At 40.7% G+C, this 17,239-nt stretch overlaps 1 protein-coding gene across 4 annotated transcripts in view; it reads left to right on the top strand.

The window, feature by feature from the left end:
* The first annotated feature begins 1,181 nt into the window (after nucleotides 1-1,181).
* Rap1gds1 (Rap1 GTPase-GDP dissociation stimulator 1) overlaps nucleotides 1,182-17,239 on the top strand; it is a 96,740-nt gene continuing 80,682 nt past the window's right edge. For 2 of the 4 annotated variants that reach the window (XM_042701584.1, XM_042701582.1), the window contains exon 1: nucleotides 1,182-1,402. In XM_042701584.1, the coding sequence (XP_042557518.1) occupies nucleotides 1,399-1,402 (4 nt within the window). In that variant the 5' untranslated portion in view covers nucleotides 1,182-1,398. The remainder of the gene's footprint in view (nucleotides 1,403-17,239) is intronic. The other 2 variants (XM_042701583.1, XM_042701581.1) reach the window with 1 other exon arrangement.

Genomic DNA, 17,239 nt, shown 5'->3' with positions numbered 1-17,239 from the left:
CCCCTTTCTTCCTAATTAGCATGTTGCACTTTTTTTTTTTCTGGTAGAAAATAAAATCAGGTAAAACCTCCCGGCTTGACAAATGATGCCATTATAGAAACAGATAATTGTGCGATTCTAGAAATGCATGAGACTGTGTGAAAGCCAGAGATGCAGACCCCCCACCCCCTTCCAACATCTGGAGGGAAAAGTTGAAACCAGGGGAAAGAAGCCCGGGAGGTGTATTTTGTGTCCTCCCCCTCTCACCTGACCCCTCCCAAGGCTGGACGGCTTGACAGCCTGAGCTCTCGGTGGCTGGCAGTCCCCCGGACACTGGTCCAGGTTGTCATCCCAACCACACCCGGGCCAGGGCGTCCCCTGCTCCAGCCGCCGCCGCCGCCGCCGCCGCCGCGGGGCCCCGTGCGCATGCCCAGGCGAGAGGGCGCTCAGGAAAGGCAGCGCCGCGCCCCGCCCCGACTCAGGTCGCCCAGCGGCGGCCGGGGAGGCGGCGCCCCGTGATCGTGCAGCCTCCACCCGGGAACCCCCGGTTTAACCGGGAGGAGCTGCAGCCATTCTGGCCGGGACTTTGATTTGGGGGGCGCTAGGACGTCGTTGCTCCCGCGCGCAGAGGGCGGGGCCCGACGGCACCCCAGTTACAGGGTTACCCCCAAAGCGCCTGCCGGCCACAGCCAGGACCGCCTCCGGTGTCCAGGGGACGCGCCGAGCTTGTGGTCCACAGTGCGCCCCAGATTCGCATTGCTCCCCATCATCTCTCCGCGGCCCGAGACAGCCGAGGGTCGTGGGGGTGGGGGATCCGAGCTGTCGGTGGGAAAGCAAGCCTGTGCAGGGCGGCGTCTGTCGTCGGAGGGCCCACCTATCGCCCCTCAGACGGGCGCCATCAGGCAGCTCCGCAGCCCGTCCGCAAACACACGCCTACCCCGAGCACGCCCGGCCCCGCTCGGCCGGGGAGGGGTCGGGGGGGGGGGGGTGGAGGAGGAGAGCCGCACTGAGCATGCGCGGCGGGAGGGCGGGGCGCGGGCGGGGCGGCGCGTGGGGGCCGGCGCGCCTCCAGATCCGCTCGGCGTCTCCGCCCGCCCGCCGACTCGCAGCCGCGCCCGCCCGCCCGCCGCAGGCTGCGCCCGCCCGCCCCGCCCCGCCCCACCCCGCCCCCCGCCGCTCGTCCCCGCCGCGGCCGCGCCGCCTGCAGCAGCAGCAGCAGCAGCAGCAGCAGCAGCAGCCACAGCCACAGCAGCGGCCCCGGCAGCAGCAGCTGCTCCTCCCCGGCGGCCGACCCCCTGCGGGTCCCTCCCTGGCTGCGGGAGACACCGGAGGGAGAGCGCGCACCGCCCGCCGCGCCGCCCCGCACCGCGCCGGAGACCGTCGCCGGGCCCGGCCGGGTCCTCACGCTCCGGGAGGAACATGGGTAAGTCAGCATCTTCCCTCCCCCGGCGTCGCCTGACATGTTTCTTTCTTTCCCCCCCGACTCTGTCTCCGCGTGCGGCAGGGTGGCCGGCGTTTCTCCCGCAAACTTGCCGGATGATGTTTCCCCGGCTCCCCGGGCGGGCGCGGGGTGGGGTGGCTCCCCAGCCCTCCCCCGGGGCAGCCGCGGCGCACGCGGAACGCACGCCGGGTCGCCGGGCTGGGCAGGGTCCCGAACCCGGGTGGAGCCGTGGTGCGCGCGGACCCGATCGCCGGGGCACCCCGGTCCTCGCCGCCCTTCCTCCATGCTTCCTGCCGGGGCCGGGTGTCCCCCGGAGCTGCCTGCTTTCCTGGGGGAGGAGGGGGAGCCCTCGCCTCCGGAGCCCGCTGTTCCCCAGGCCGCCCTCCGGCTGCGTCTCCCGGCGGAGGCCGGGTTCGAGGCCGGGGCTCGCCGAGACCACTGGGTGCAACTTCCCTTCCCCACGGGGCGACCTCTCCGCGGCGTGGGGACGTCCGTCGGCTCCCGGGGCGGGGAAGTAGCCAGCAAGTAGTTTTGCCTGGGCGGCGTTTTCTTTTCCTTTCTTCTTTCTTTTTCATTTTTAACCACCTGCCCGGGAGTTCTCTTCCAGCCTCCGTCCTCCTCGCTGGACACGATGACTTGTCAGAGGCCGAGAGCGAAACGCCCAGCGGGATCGAGCCGCCGGCCGGCGGGCTGGCTGGCTGTTGAATTCCGGGGTTGGGGGACTGCCGTGTCCCCCCCCCCCCATTCCCGTCCTGCACCCCTCTTCTTGGTGTCCTTCTCGGATCTGTGGGCTGGGTGCCGGGACGGCCCCCGGCTGGCTACCTGATTGTTAGGGAATTCACAGGCTCCTTCTCCCTTCCCGGCGTCCCCTGCCTTCAGTCTGCATAATCAGATTTTAGTTCCATTGTGTTTCTAGTTTCCTGAAGCCGGTTGGAGAATGAGACATTAGATCAAATGTTTCCAGGAATTATCATTTTACGTTCAAAGAACGATTTTTATTCTCCCTGGTGCAGGTGCTCCCCCGGTTCCGCACCGACAACAGTGCTGTCATGGAATTAGAGCCCAAAGTTTCTTTTTGATCCGCAGCGGCGTGGAATCCCCTGCTCCGCTCACACGTCCCCCGGTTCGCCTCCACGGCTCTCCTCCCTTTCTCCCCCTCTGATCTGGCTCCGCTGGCGTCTGTCCACGCCGACTTTCCCCACTCCTTCTGTGGGAGTGATTGGAAGCTTTGAGATGAGCTGTCAGTACTGCGCTCAGCACTTCCAGAGTTGGGTTGTGGCAACTCAGAACCTCCAAGGAAGCCATCTAGAGCATCTAGAGCTTCCTGGGAAAGGAAATGCTCCAAGCTCTGATTCAGACCCTTTGGTTGCTTAGGAGGGGTTTGCAGGAGGAGGTGGTAGAAAAGCAAAAAATGTTAAAAAATAATAATAATAAAAATCCAGGGCCCTGAATTTTGTTTTCAATATTTCTCTTTTCATGTGAGTATTTACTGATAGGCAAACAGATTTCTGTACAGACAGGATGGCCCCTTTGTATGTGCCCCCACCCTTCCCCTAGGACTGGGGTTTCCTAATGAATTATTAAATTAGATTATTGAGCATGCTGTGGCTTTGAACATGCACAGATTTCCTAATTACAGGTCACCAATTGGGCTTGTAAGATACATTATTTTTTCGAGGTGAGCTTAAAAATCCATTTAAATTTTTACCTTAATGTTGAATCAATATTTAAGAGAAAAACTCTTTAACTATTGTTACAAAACTAGTGAATAAAATACCTAAAATAAATGAAATTACTATTTAAAACTCATGCTGAATAGTTTGATTTTTTTTTTAAAGGTCAAAATAGAAACTCATCTAATTTTCAAGTTCTCAGAAACTGCTTAGAATAATCTCTCTTTCCTTATAGTACTCTGTGTACCTTCTTAGAAACCTTTTGGCACTTACATAATATACCTCTTAATGGAATTATTTATGTGTTGTGCATTTCATCTGAATTTTAGAAGATTAAGTTTAAGCCTTGAGTTTTGTATTTCTCCCAGTGCTTTTCGCATAGCAGGTATTTATAAGTCTTTAATTCTTTAAAGTAGCTATTTTGAACCTCTGAAGAAATATTTGGGTTGGTAAATGTTATAAGGATGTAGAGACAGGGAAAAGGGAAGAGTGATTAGAATATGGCCTTTCTTCCCCCCCCCCCCCCCCTTCCCCAAGCCCTTCAGAATATGGCCTTTCTTGAAAACACACACATGCACACACACACACACACACACACACACACACACACATTGAGGGTTTGGGGTCAATCTCAGCAAGCCATTTCTTTTTGAACTTCACCTACTATTTCAAAGGTGGTTTGGGGTAATGACAAGCACATACATACCATAATGTAAAAGTGAAACCTTGTAGATAATTTTATATGTGGGTCAAGGAAGTTGTTAAGACAATTTATAGGATGTACTCATTGATAATGGTAGGGAAAATCCCTCTTAAATCTGCTATCAAACTAAATACTTTAAAAATATATATCCTTATAGCAATAATTTTCTCCACAAGAAAATGAAGGCAAATTCCTTTATATCCACAGCTATTATTTATATATATTTAATCATAAGTTCAATGTTTATTATTTATTGTCATCTATGTATAGTGTACTATGGGAAGACAAAGATGAATATAACATTGATGTTTCAAGTTTCTTATAGTCTTTTTTTCTTTTTGCCAGTACTAGGACTTAAACTCAAGCCCTGAGCTGTGTTCTTTAGCTTTTTCATTCAAGGATGGAACTCTACCACTTGAGCTACACGACACCTTCTGGCCTTGTGGTGATTAGTTGAAGATACAAGTTTTAGGGACTTTCCTGCTTGAGGTATCTTCAAACTTTGATCTTCAGATCTCAGTCTCCTAAGTAACTAACTAGGAGTACAGGCAAAAACTAGCAATATTGGCTTGTTCCTTATCATCTTAAATAGAAACAATGTGTCACACATAACTAATGTGGAAATAGATACATAAATTATGTAAAAGACCTTTATGTGTGTTACAGATTCTGGTGCTAGAAAGAAGATTTTAGAGAATTGTTGCTAGTTGAGCCAAAGGTCAGTTAAGCTTCTGAAAGATGAGACTGTTGAATAGAATTGGGGGTAGGCAGAGCCAAATTATGAAAATAGCCCAGATGCCCTTCAGTGGATGTATGGGTCAAGAAAATGTGGTTTGTGTATATGTATGTGTGTGTATGTGTGTGTATATATATATATATATATATATATATATATATACATACACACACACACACAGATATGTGTGTATGTATATATTCTTATTCATCAGGAAAAAAAGTGATACATCATTTGCAAGGAAATGTATGTACCTGGGGAAAAATGATGCTATGTAAAGTAAAGTAAGTCAGGCTCATACGTGGAAGTTAGATCTGAATTATAAGTATATATGTAAAGATATACAGGGTTATATGCATATATGCAGAAACATATTAACTAGAGCATGGTATGTGTAGGGGAGGATTCCAGTGGTGTAACTCTCTTCAGTAACTATCTTACAGTTTAACAAAATAAATACCTGGAAGCTGGAATTCATGGTAAGGAAGTGAAGTCAAAGGGAGAGAGGGAAATGACTGGAGAGAGGAAGAGTGGACAAACACAATCATGACGTTCAAGCTATATATGTGAAAATTGAGGGGATGGATGGGATTGGGAAAGATGGGGACAATTATGAAAAGGGGTGACAATGATCAAGATGTGTTGTCCTCATGAACGGATATGTTGAATTGAATCTCCTCTGTTTGACTACTTGAAAATCATATTCTTTTTTCAAAGAATTGGGGTAGGGTGGAGTGGGAGGAAGACATGACATACATGAAGATAGGAAACCTTTGAGTTTCTCAGATAGCCATGTTTGGCTAGAGCAAATAATAGGTAACATGAAAAACTTTGAATAGATAATTATCAGAAAATGGAAGTTAGAAGAAGGATTTGGACTTGACTTGTTGTGGAGGGACCATTAGATATTTCTATGTAGTAAAATGTTACATTTCATAGGGAATGACAGGCTCTTTTCTGGCTTGAGAATAATTTGTAGTTTCATCATAGTGTTTCACATTTCTTTGACATTCTACTTTCTTATATCCTTATGACTTCAGATAGTGCAGTTTTTATTTTTGTAATATCTGTCATTGGGGATTATGTTTCAACATGAGTTTTGAAGGAAGCAGTCAAGCCATGGCAGCTGTAGAGTCTTTTGATTCTAAAATTATGTGATTGTTTGAAATTGAAGTTTGAACTACTTGGTATGACTAATGTCTCATGGCCATTTTCTTTAGTTTTGAATGATAATTTCTACTTGAGGGAACAACGTATGGGCTTGGAACAATTTGTTAGCTTTGTTGAAACAAGAGGCCTAAGAAAGCCAGTTCTTACATTGGCTTCCACAGGGATGCTAGAGGAATATAATTCTTTCACTACATCTATTTAGACAATTGTTACTAGAAGCATTCCAGAAGTAAAAAGCAAGTACTAGGGTGGTGATAAACGAGAGTGATTACATTAAGCTAGTAGCTATGATTCCAAAGTGGTTTTCTTCACAGAATGATTTTAAACATATATCACATATGTGTGCGTGTTCATACATGTATGCGTACTACACTTTTGTATTTAGCATATTATTAGACATCTGTACTTGTGTAATTAATTCAAACCTATTGAGTTCAAACTGAATTTATTGTACATTTTTTATAATGTTAACTAGAAGAAGCTGCCAATGTTTAGCCAAAAGTCCTTTTCCATATAAGCCTTGATTTGTGGTGGTTGTCAGCTTCCTGAGACACAGCAATCTATTGTAGTATAACCACTATACAAACATAATCATCTCATGAGCACAAATGATAGTAAAATGTAGTAATGAAGTAATGATGGTTTGAATGTGAATACTGCTCTTAACTAACAAAATATATACCATGTATTTTTCAATAATATCTGTTTTAATAACTCACATTAATATCTCCAAAAGTTTAATAATTCTGGTTAGTAGGCCAGTATAGAAGTCTCCAATACCCCACTGAGTTAATTGCCATTTATTAAGAATTGTTGGTGTTAACCAACACTATATACATTGTTTAGAATAATTTAATCATTTCAACGGTTCTATGAATTGGTCGACACTTCTTGGTTTACTGATTTAAAGAATTTAAATCTGTCCAAGAGAACAGAACAGTCTAAAGCCCTGATTTAAAATAGTGTTTTTTAAGGGTTTTAGCTTGATTAAGAACTTCTGGAGAGTTTGTTTTTAAAAACATCACTGGGCTACCTTCACATTCTGATTTAGTAGTGTGGGGTGGGTTGTGGATGTTAGAGACATTTCTGGTGATATGGCACTGGGAATACACCCATCAAGCAGAGGCTGGCAGACTTGTTCCCTAAAGGGCCAGATGGGAAGTATTTAGGCTTTGTGGGCTAAGAGGCAGAATCAAGGGTATGACAGTGGCAAGAAAATATATATATATATATATATGATGAAAACAGATACCTACAATTTTTGAGCAGAATTTAAAATGTGGCAACATTAATTGAACACAGATTATTATAATACAGAGTGAAAAGATTGAAATTCTGTTGGGATAATACTTCACTTGATGGTGGTTCAATGGTACCCTGCCATAGGAATGGATTTAGGTGTTTATCTGTTCATGCAGGTCTCTAATGCAGTTTTATGAGTTTCATTTTTGAAATACTTTTTCCCACATAGATAGTTAGTGTCAATTGTGTGTGTACGTATGTGTTTTTGGTGATGTTGAATGGGTTCAATAACCCAGGGCCTCGTGTAAACTAGATAAGCACTGTACTACTGAGCTATAGCCATAGGCCTGCACATGGGTTTAATGAGCCTATTTTCTGTATAAAAGCATTTGTAGAATCCTTTTATAGTCTTCTGGTATTTGCCATTTTGCCTGCAGATTAACCACTTCGTGAAGTGACATTTAAGATCTTCCATTGTCTGGTGGTTATCTATTAATACTTTTGAAGGCTCTGTGGGAGTGCCTCAGTTGGATAATTAAATGAATTTTGAAATATGGAAATTTCCTTTGTACTTGTAGGGAGATCTGAAAAGCAACTATTGCAACTCTAGTTGCAACTTGCAAACCATATCTGTTAAAATTTTGTTATGTGCATGGATAAGAATATTTAACTTTTGATGATGCAGGCAGCATGTAGATCAGTTGTAGCATCTGATTTGGACAGTTATCAAAGTGTGTTTATTGCAGTATTGTACACATTTCTGGAATTTCTCATATAAAGGCTGATTTTGCTTTGGCTTTTAAGCCAGATCCATTAGGAAACATCAAATGTACAGCAAAGGCTAATTTTGAAAGATATTTATTGTTGATCATACTGTTTGAAGGAAATTTTTTTTTCCAGAAATTTCATTTATGCCCTGAGCCTTCAGGCATCTGTGTGATAAGGCAAGTCAGGATATTGTTTTTATTTCTGGTGGAGATGCTCTGGGAGAGCGGATGGAGTTCACTGGTGATAGGACGGGTTCAATGACACACGATAGATTAAAATATGGTCCCCATAGAAAAAACCTGTTGATGAAGAACCCTAGGCTTTTTACAAACCTTAGATGTGAAACACCTTCCTTTTTCACACACTTTGTTCTTCCAGACTTCTACTCCTCCTTATAGACTTTTGCCACTTCAGTTTTAACACATTTTAGCAGAGTTTACTTCAGGTTATATATAATTAGTACTTTCTGAACTTTGAAGATATTTTTGCTGTTATTGCCTGTGTGGACTCCCTGCATAGAGGCAGACTCTTCAGGCATTTGGAATTGACTTCTTGAAAAAGCAATGGCACTATCTCACTAGTATCTGTCAATGAACCAAGAGCTAAGGAAGGTCAGATAGGGTGCTGCATACCTGCAGTTGAAATTCCCAGTGGGCAGCAATCTGCAGATTCACAGGTTAGTGAGATTCCATCTGAATAAATAAGCTGGATATACTGGCCTAGGTCTCTATTTCCAGCCATGCAGAAGGAATGGGTAGGAGGACCAAGGCTAGCCCCTTCTGGCAAACAGTATCTGAAAAATAACTCAAGGAAAACAGTTGGGGATATGGCTCAAGGTGATGAGACGTAGCAAGTACTTAGCAAGTCTGAGGTCCTGATTTCCAATCTCTGATTAGCCTTTAAAAACCTTGAAAGAATCTTTAAAAATCTTTGCCTTCTCTTTAAATTTTAATCTGTACCTCAATTAGTTAGTGTCATTGAAGACAATTCCTTTTTTTTTTTTTTTAATTTTAACTTAGTTTATTGATGTGGCACTAAGGAATCAAACCCCAGGGCCTCATGCATACTAGGCAAGCACTACCTCTAAGCCAAATTCCTAGCCTCCTTGTGAGGTTTGTTGTTTTGTTTTTGACATGAGATTTTGCTCTGTAGCTCGGGCAATCCTCCTATCTCAAGTGCTGGGATTATAGGTATGTGTGATCATCCTCAGCTGAAAGGCCTTTGTAAGTGTATATTTGTAGTCAGTACAATTTAATTCACCATGGATGATAGCTTTTTGTGTGTGCTTGGATAATAAATGAACCATTCAGAAACCTAGTTTTCAGGTTTGTTTTCACTTTGTGAAGACATTCTGTGGGGTGAGATAATTTTTAAAAATTACAATATTTCTCTGATGACTGCTTTCCTATGAGTAAAACATTGATGAATGTTTAGTCTGGTAATAACTATGTACATTGTATTTTTCTAATATGTAGTGGTCATTGTATAATGAAATAACTTTCCATCCAACCCAGTAACAAAATAGTCCACACATACTTCAAATGACTTGAAAACATGACATTTGAAGTCAAGACAGTCCTTAATTTATACTGGAGTTATAAATTAAATGTAAGTTGAAAACGTCACAAGTCAAAAATGCATATAAATAACTTCCTGACTATGGTAACAACACAGTACATTGTAGGTGATCTCTTGACATTTGCAATCTTTTGGCTGATTAAAAGTGACTGCTCACTGCCCAGCTTGAAGAGTATTACTGTATTATACTAACATTTACTAGATACAGTTTTGGAAGATGAATTCAACTGAATGAATGCCTATTGGTTTTGTACTATGATAAAGCTGAAAGATCATAAGTTGGGACCATGCATACACTTTTCTTGCTTTGACCTGCTAGTCACAATGAAACACTCACTTCTGAGTAGTCCCAAGATTGGGTTTCCTTGGGCCCAGCTTCCTACATGGCAGAATTGGTGGAAGTAGAGTAGGGATACTTTCTTTCAGACTGGGCAAGTGCACACATTTGCCATAGGCAAGCTCATGGCAAGAATTCATTCAAGTAAGTGGATGGCTGGAAAAATTCTATACCTTTTCTGCCTTCTCTTATGTCTTACAAAGTTGACTTAGCAATACTATACTAATATTCACTAATACTCTGTGTCTGAATTATGGAGGTATCTGAATTTGTAGTTCATGGGAGATTTCTGTTACTGTTGCTGAAACAGTATGTGCTAATTATATTGCCAGTGGTTTTGTAGTCAAGTTGTATTGTTGCTTTTGAAAAAGTGATTTTTTTTGTTTGTTTTGTGCCAGTCCTAGGTCTTGAACTAGCACTGTACCACTTGAGCCATAGCTCCATCATTTCCAGCTTTTTGGTAGTTAATTGGAGATAAGTCTCGCAGACTTTCCTGCTGGGGCTGGCTTTGAATCATGATCCTCCATATAGCAGACTCCTGAGTAGCTAGGATTGTTTTTAAAATTAAGAAGAAAAAATTACCACATGCAACTAGTCTTCTCAGCTAACTACCTATGATGGTTAACTAATCATGGTTAACCTGAATTTTCAGTTGTCCAGAATGATACAAGAATTTTGAGGCAATGAGAAGAGGAGGGAAGGAGAGGAAAAGGAAGGAGAGATAAATCTTCTGCTTTTCCATAACTTGTATATTATATATTATCACCTTTGACAAGTTACTTAATTTTTTAATAGTACCATTTCATACGGATACTGTGAAGATAGTATCACTAGGATTGTGAAACAAAGTTAAAAACAGATTTCTAATAGGGGGGAGAAGCTTATTTCAGGAAGAACTAATACTAATTATAATTTGAAAAATTTGAAGCCCCGTTATTTGGTAAGAACTATATTGTTTCAAACTAAGATCTGCTGTGTTTTTCCTTTCCTTATTTTTTGACCTTTGAGCATTAAGTACATTTTCTAGGGAAAATAGTGGTATGGCATTTTAGAAGGTCATCAGAGTGCAACTGGACTGATAAATTATTTCTAAGGAGTACTTCTTATATTCTAGGAAGTATTTTTACTAACATGAGAATTACATAGAATTCTTCAAAATTATATATGAAGGGATTGTACAGAATGATGGTATAAAACATTAAGTTTGTCATTTAAATTCTAAATTTTTATGATTACATAAACATTACATAAAATTATTTTGAGCAGTTCAACTAACTAGTAATTTCCCTTAATTTGTGATGCGATTACTTTTTTCCATAGGACAAAACAAACCTGGAATTGTACTTTTATTTTAAAAGATTCCTTTCAAAGCTGTGAGAAACACAATTCCCCTTCTGAGAATTTGTCCGGTTTTAAAAGATATTTCTTTTAATGCTTCTTTTTTAAAGAAGGAATATTAAATTGTCCTTTTATTTTTAAGAAATTTTGTTCACATACATTAGTTGTATAACAGGTGTGTGATTGTGATGTTTCTGTACATGCTTATAGTGTGCCCCACAATCTCGCTCTTTCTGTCATTTCCCCTTTTGAAAAATACTCCCATTTGAAGATTCCTCCAATAATTCCATTTTAAAAGATGTAACTGAGCCGGGTGCTGGTGGCTCACGCCTGTAATCCTAGCTACACTGGCAGCTGAGATCTGTGGATCACAGTTCAAAGCCAGCCCAGGCAGGAAAGTTCATGAGACTCATCTCCAATTAACCACCAGAAAACCCGAAGTGACACTCTAGCTCAAGTGGTAAAACGCTAGCCTTGAGTTGAAGAGCTGAGGGACAGCACCCAGGCCCAGAGTTCAAGCCCCAGGACCAAAAAAAAAAAAAAAGATGTAACTGATCATTATTTAAAAATCAAACATTAATGAGATATAAATGTTTATTTGCACTCATAAAATTATGAGCTACATCCAGTCAAAATACAAAATCGGAACAAAGAAAAAATTTGCATGGCTGGATTGAATTCCTTTTCGTTGCAGAAATGCATTGTAGGGTAAGGCTAGTGTGATAGTAAGCAGAAATGAAAGAATAACAGCTGCCCACTGTGCCACATTTCTGGCTTTTATTATGGTTTATATAAGCACTGTGAGTCAAATGAGGAACTCTAGACAAGATTAACCATACTAGGCATTTCTGCAAGTGACAGAATAAGTAGAGCAGGTTGTCACGTTTTCCACTTTTGAGAAGCTCAAATTCTACTGTAGGTAAGAAATAATATGAAAGAAATGAGTAGTAGAAACAGAAAAGGCTGTAATTTTAATTCCCCAAAGAGAAAACACAGACTTAAGAATTTGAATGAGAGTATAGGTTGTTATTTAATCTTTCCGCACCTACTACAGCTTCTTCGGCACGAATAAGCGCTTATTACATGCAAGGATCTTCAGGCTTTCTCTAGAATTTGTCTACTTGCTGAATTAAACAGCCAAAGCTAGAGAAGCTGTTCAGCACTGTATTATCCTTGTGATAGTATGGTGGAGACTGCTATATTTTATTGTTTTGTTTTTGTTTCTTTTTTAGTTCACATATTCAGGCATATAGGTAGTTGTTACCTAGTACAACTAGAGAGTGTGATTGGATCAATTCATTCTTAAGAGCAAAACACAGTTTTTGCTTTGTAATCTGCACAAGCTATGTGTCTTTGAAAACATATGTTTGGCTCTACCTCAGTTCAGGTGCTTGTTTCCAGGCTACCTATGCAGTTTCTGATTTCATTAGTTAAAATGCAGAGAATAATAACACTTACTTCACAGGAAAGTTAAAGACATTACACAAAGCAATGTCCATGAAGGTACTAATTTATATTTCCAAAGCTGAAAATATAATCAGCTTTGAAAAACTTTATCTTGTACTCCGAAATAAAGGCGAAGAATATAATACTTTGTATTGTACAACTTTTATCAAGCCAAGAAGTGAATATTGTTATGTAGCAGATTTTCCAAAGATACAACATTCACAGTCTTCTTGTACCAGTTTATCTTCTAGAACTTGTGTGTCCCCTCTTTCTCCCTCTTCCCCCCCCCCCCCCCCACCATGATCAGGTCAATACTTGTAGTCTTTAAATCTTCCCAAGACAGTCTCTAGGTTAAGTGAGTTAAGGAACCTTCAGGAATTAAGATGATGCCCCAGCCCCAACTATTGAATCATCCCAAGAATCATTCCTAACCTTTGAGACTGTATCCAGGGCCACACCGTATAGAAAAGAGATAAACCATCAGCCATCCTCAATTTCTGTTGTGAAAAATTCCTGGTTAACAGAATCTATGAGCATAGCAAAATGGCCTTTGGCTCCTGGGAATAAGTTTGAGGTGATATGTTATATAATAACAATAATTGGAACAGTTACCTAAATGTTAACATATTCTCAGTAAGAAACAGATTGCCATTAAAATTCATCAAAGCGAAGAACTACCTGCTGAATAAATGTTTACTGAGTTTTTCTGTAGCTTCAAATGAAGGGAGTCTAAGTAGCTTAGGCTAGCCTTCTTTTGCCTAGTACATAGCATTCATTATTTTGGTTTTGTTTTTTTTAAACTTGTTTTTTTTTTAATTTTTTATTATTATGACAACAATTCCCTTGAGGAGCAATTAGTTGACTTTCTTAACAGCCAGGGCAGAAATAGGCATGTTGAAACATTACTGCAAGTTTCACCATAGCTTTATGATGCTGCTAGTTTGGCTAAGGAAAAAGTGTCACTCGATACTCTTAGATGTATAAATTAAAGTTTATATGTTTTTATTGGGCTAGTAAAACTTTTTAGGAACAAAAAGGTATCTATGTTGGTCCCCCCCCCCAAACCGAAAATCTTACTGTTTGCAATAATCTTAGGGCTATAGCCTTAAGTCAATATATGGGAAAATTTGCTTTTGAAGCATATCTTTCCTGTTGCTTTCTGGAAGCTGGTGGGATTTTTTTCTGTGTTGATTGCTACTGAGTGAAATACTCTGTCACAAATGTACCAAGGGATTTCAGTTATATGCTGAGATTTTTTTTTTTCAAATAACAATTCTAATCATTTTTTTAAAATTAAGATCATTACCATGATAAAAGTAATCAAGGCTGTAATCACATTTAGGTTGCTTATGCCTTGAGGCTTTTTTGGTGTGTGTGTATGTGAATTATAAATGTAATTATATGTATAATTGTGTACACATGGGCTGTTGGTGGGAGGACACATGAGAAACTGCTAACACTGCTTCTAGGAGTTAGATAGGGAAAAGTAATTCTTACCAAAATAAAATGAAAACTAAAAAGAAAAATTATTGGTATATATTGTGAGCAAGGGAGGCTTGAGGTATGCTATATCCATCTTGGTTTCTTTAGCATTGGCTAGCGTGGTTGGTGATTGGTAGGCACTTCATTCATATTGGGAAAAAATAGAAATGTGAGTAAATTTTAAGTTACTATAATTTATCAGTTATTTTATGCATAGCATACCTTATTTTTTCTGGGAGGTCTGTTTATACTTGTGTATCAGTTTAGGTCTAAGCATAAGACTATTGATACAATATGTTTATATATATTGACTGAGGGAGTGGTGATTTTGACAGGAAATATGCCTTCTGTTTGCTGCTCACACAGCGTTTTAGTGCTCTTTTCCCAGGCCCAAATCTCAATTTGGCAATGCTGTATGCAGCCTGATGTTACCTTACATATGTACAGGGTTGTACCCTAGGGAAGGACTCTAAAATTATAACACTGGAAGCATATATAGGTTGCTGCCACATCTGCCCAGCCAATATTGCCCTTAAACCCCACCCCACCCCACCCAATACATCATATGCTAGAATTAAACAAATCCTCCTTAGGAAGAAATAGGCATCTCAGAGCTTATTACCTTGAAAATAAGCCAAAAGCAAATCTCTAAGAAGAAAAGGGGGACTTTTTTTTTTTTGACACTGGAATATCTCCAGGGCGAGAGGCTTATCTTTATTATAACTTATCAATTTCCTTTGCTCAGAAAAATCCCAACTTTATAGGAATGCCAAGAAGTCTAGGGAAAATTGTCTTCCCACACAGTAATTTAAACAGGGGACATTTATGGTAAAGCGTTTAAGCAATAATAGAACGAATATGAAAAGCGAACAGCAAACTATAAAGGGTAATCTAGGCCTGAGGGAATGTGTCCAAGGAAGGAGAAATTCCTTGGAAAGGCAGGTTTTGACTGAAATAGTTCCAACTCAAGATAGCAGAGAAGTCCATTGGGTTGCCCAGGCTAGAGATGAACTACTGGCGTTGGATCTACATGAACATTGCTTTGGAGAGCAAGTTGGCAGACAGCGCTGGAAGGGCACACAGAGTTGGACATACAGAGGAAGTTGAGGCACTCGGGAAGAGACTGCTAGAACTCCACCACTAGAGAGTCTTCAGGAATGGAACACATTTCTGTGTACAGTTTAAGTCAGAATGGCCATGGGTGGCCCTACAAGTCCACTGGTACACGTATTTACAAAGATAAGGAAGTGGTGTGGGAAACAGTGACTTGATATTATTTTTCTCTACAGAACTGCTATCTGAGTTGAAGGGGGTTTGGAGGATGGGCAGTGAAAGTCATGACTTACTGGCACTGGAGAAAATCATGTAGGTTGAACAGGAAGGAGATCAACTTTCTAGCCATTATCCTTGATAGACAAAGCTTTAATCAGACCGTCTACAAAGGGAAAATACCTAGAGTCCAACTGTATTTTTACAGATCAGTCTCTAAGAGTGAATCGAGCTGAGGGACAAATAAGAATAACTGACATAATCTATTGCTTGAATTTTACTTTTTTTTTTGATTCAATCACGGGGCTTGAACTCAGCACCTGGGCTTTGCCCCTGAGCTCTTTACTCAAGGCTAGCACTGTGTCACTTTCAGCCACAGGACCACTTCTGGCTTTCTAGTGGTTAATTGGAGGTAAGCGTCTCAGGACTTTCCTTGGCGTTTATTTTGATAAGCATCATGTTATAGGGCCATATGCACATAGCTATTGCGCCCTTGTGATCTTCTCCTAAGATTATCCTCCTTAGTTCTCACTTTGTGAATGTTTAGACTGCTATTTAATTAATCATGCCCAAGTGTAATTATTTGTCTTTTACTGTCCATTGGGTTTGCTTGTAGATTTATAGGCACATTCTAATTATTACAAATGCAGGAAATCATGCAGCCTGTGTTTTTTGGGATCTGGCTTACTTCGCTTAGTATAATTTTTTCTAGATCTTTGCATTTCCTTATGAATGGGGCAATATCATTCTTTATAATGGAAGCATAGAATTCCATTATATATATATATATATATATATATATATATATATATGTATCATATTTCCTTGATCCATTTGTCCACTGAGGGGCATTGGGATTGATTCCATATCTTAACAATGGTAGACAATGCTACAGTGAACAGGGTCTCATGCTGGTTGGATTTAGTGTAGTCTGGTTGAACAGAGGTTTTTTTTTTAATTGTACTGGTTACAGAGGTTTTTTTCCTTTCCTTTTTTCTTTGTTTTTTTTCCCCCCCTTCTGTCACTGTTTTTGATTCTGTACCCTTTGTCTTGTATATAAGCTTATCTGATTTGGGGAGTGGAAGGGGAAGTACAGAAATGGTGGGACAAAGGGTGAACCAATTTACCAGTAAAACTCACTAGACACTGTGTTGGAAATGAACCATACATGTGGGGGGATGTGGGGGGGGGGGGACTGGGATGGATCAAAGAAGGGGCTGAGACTGTTCCAAAGGAAACGTACTTATTACCTGACCTATGTAACTGTAATCCCTCTGTACCCCACCTTTACAATAACATTTTAAAAAATTAAACTATAAAAAAAGAGTCTCAGAATTTTCCTGGCTGACTTCATTCCTTATATTTCAGTCTCCTGTATGGCTAAGATTACAGGCATGAGCCCCCAACATGCAGCTCATTACCTTTCTTTAGTTACACAGAGAGAGATTTTATTTTCACACATGTTTACAATAAGCTCCAATCATTCGCACCTCTGTCTCTCTTCTTACCCTCCTTCCCAAGCGTATTTCAACCATATCATTGTTCAAAATACCTTTCAAAATTATTTACCCTCTATATACTTTTGGTGTATAATAGATTTTTTTTATAATAGCTTTATGTTACATTTTTTTGTTTAATTTCTAACTTTAATTTTTGTCGGAATTCTCATATTTTATCGTGACTCTAAAATTGCCTTTTGATTTCCTTAGCAGTACCTTGAATAGTATTTCTTTTTGGACTCATAAGTGTTAGTAAGGCCAGTATTATTTTTAATAGATTTTTAGAATTCTTAATGTTTTGCTTTTAAAACTCATCTATCACATTTTATGACTCATTGTCCCTGTCACTTTTCTCTGCTTGGCATTTTATTACCCAGAAAAGTTGGTGTTGCCTACAAATTTATAACTTTCATTGTTTATTAGATTACAGAATGTGATTGTTTTACATCAATCTCTCTCTTAATGAAATAGTTCTCTGTGTTTCTTCTACCTCATTTATTTAAGCTTTATATGTCAGTCTTCAACGCGTCATAATAAAATCTTACCAAATATGATATTTTCCCCCATCTTTTTGGTGT

The sequence above is a fragment of the Dipodomys spectabilis genome, unplaced genomic scaffold, assembly GCF_019054845.1.
Source record: "Dipodomys spectabilis isolate Male_0828 unplaced genomic scaffold, ASM1905484v1 ptg000297l, whole genome shotgun sequence".
Classification (NCBI taxonomy): Eukaryota; Metazoa; Chordata; class Mammalia; order Rodentia; family Heteromyidae; genus Dipodomys; species Dipodomys spectabilis.
The sequence above is the reverse complement of the archived record's forward strand: the minus strand, read 5'-3'. Positions and strand labels throughout refer to the sequence as shown.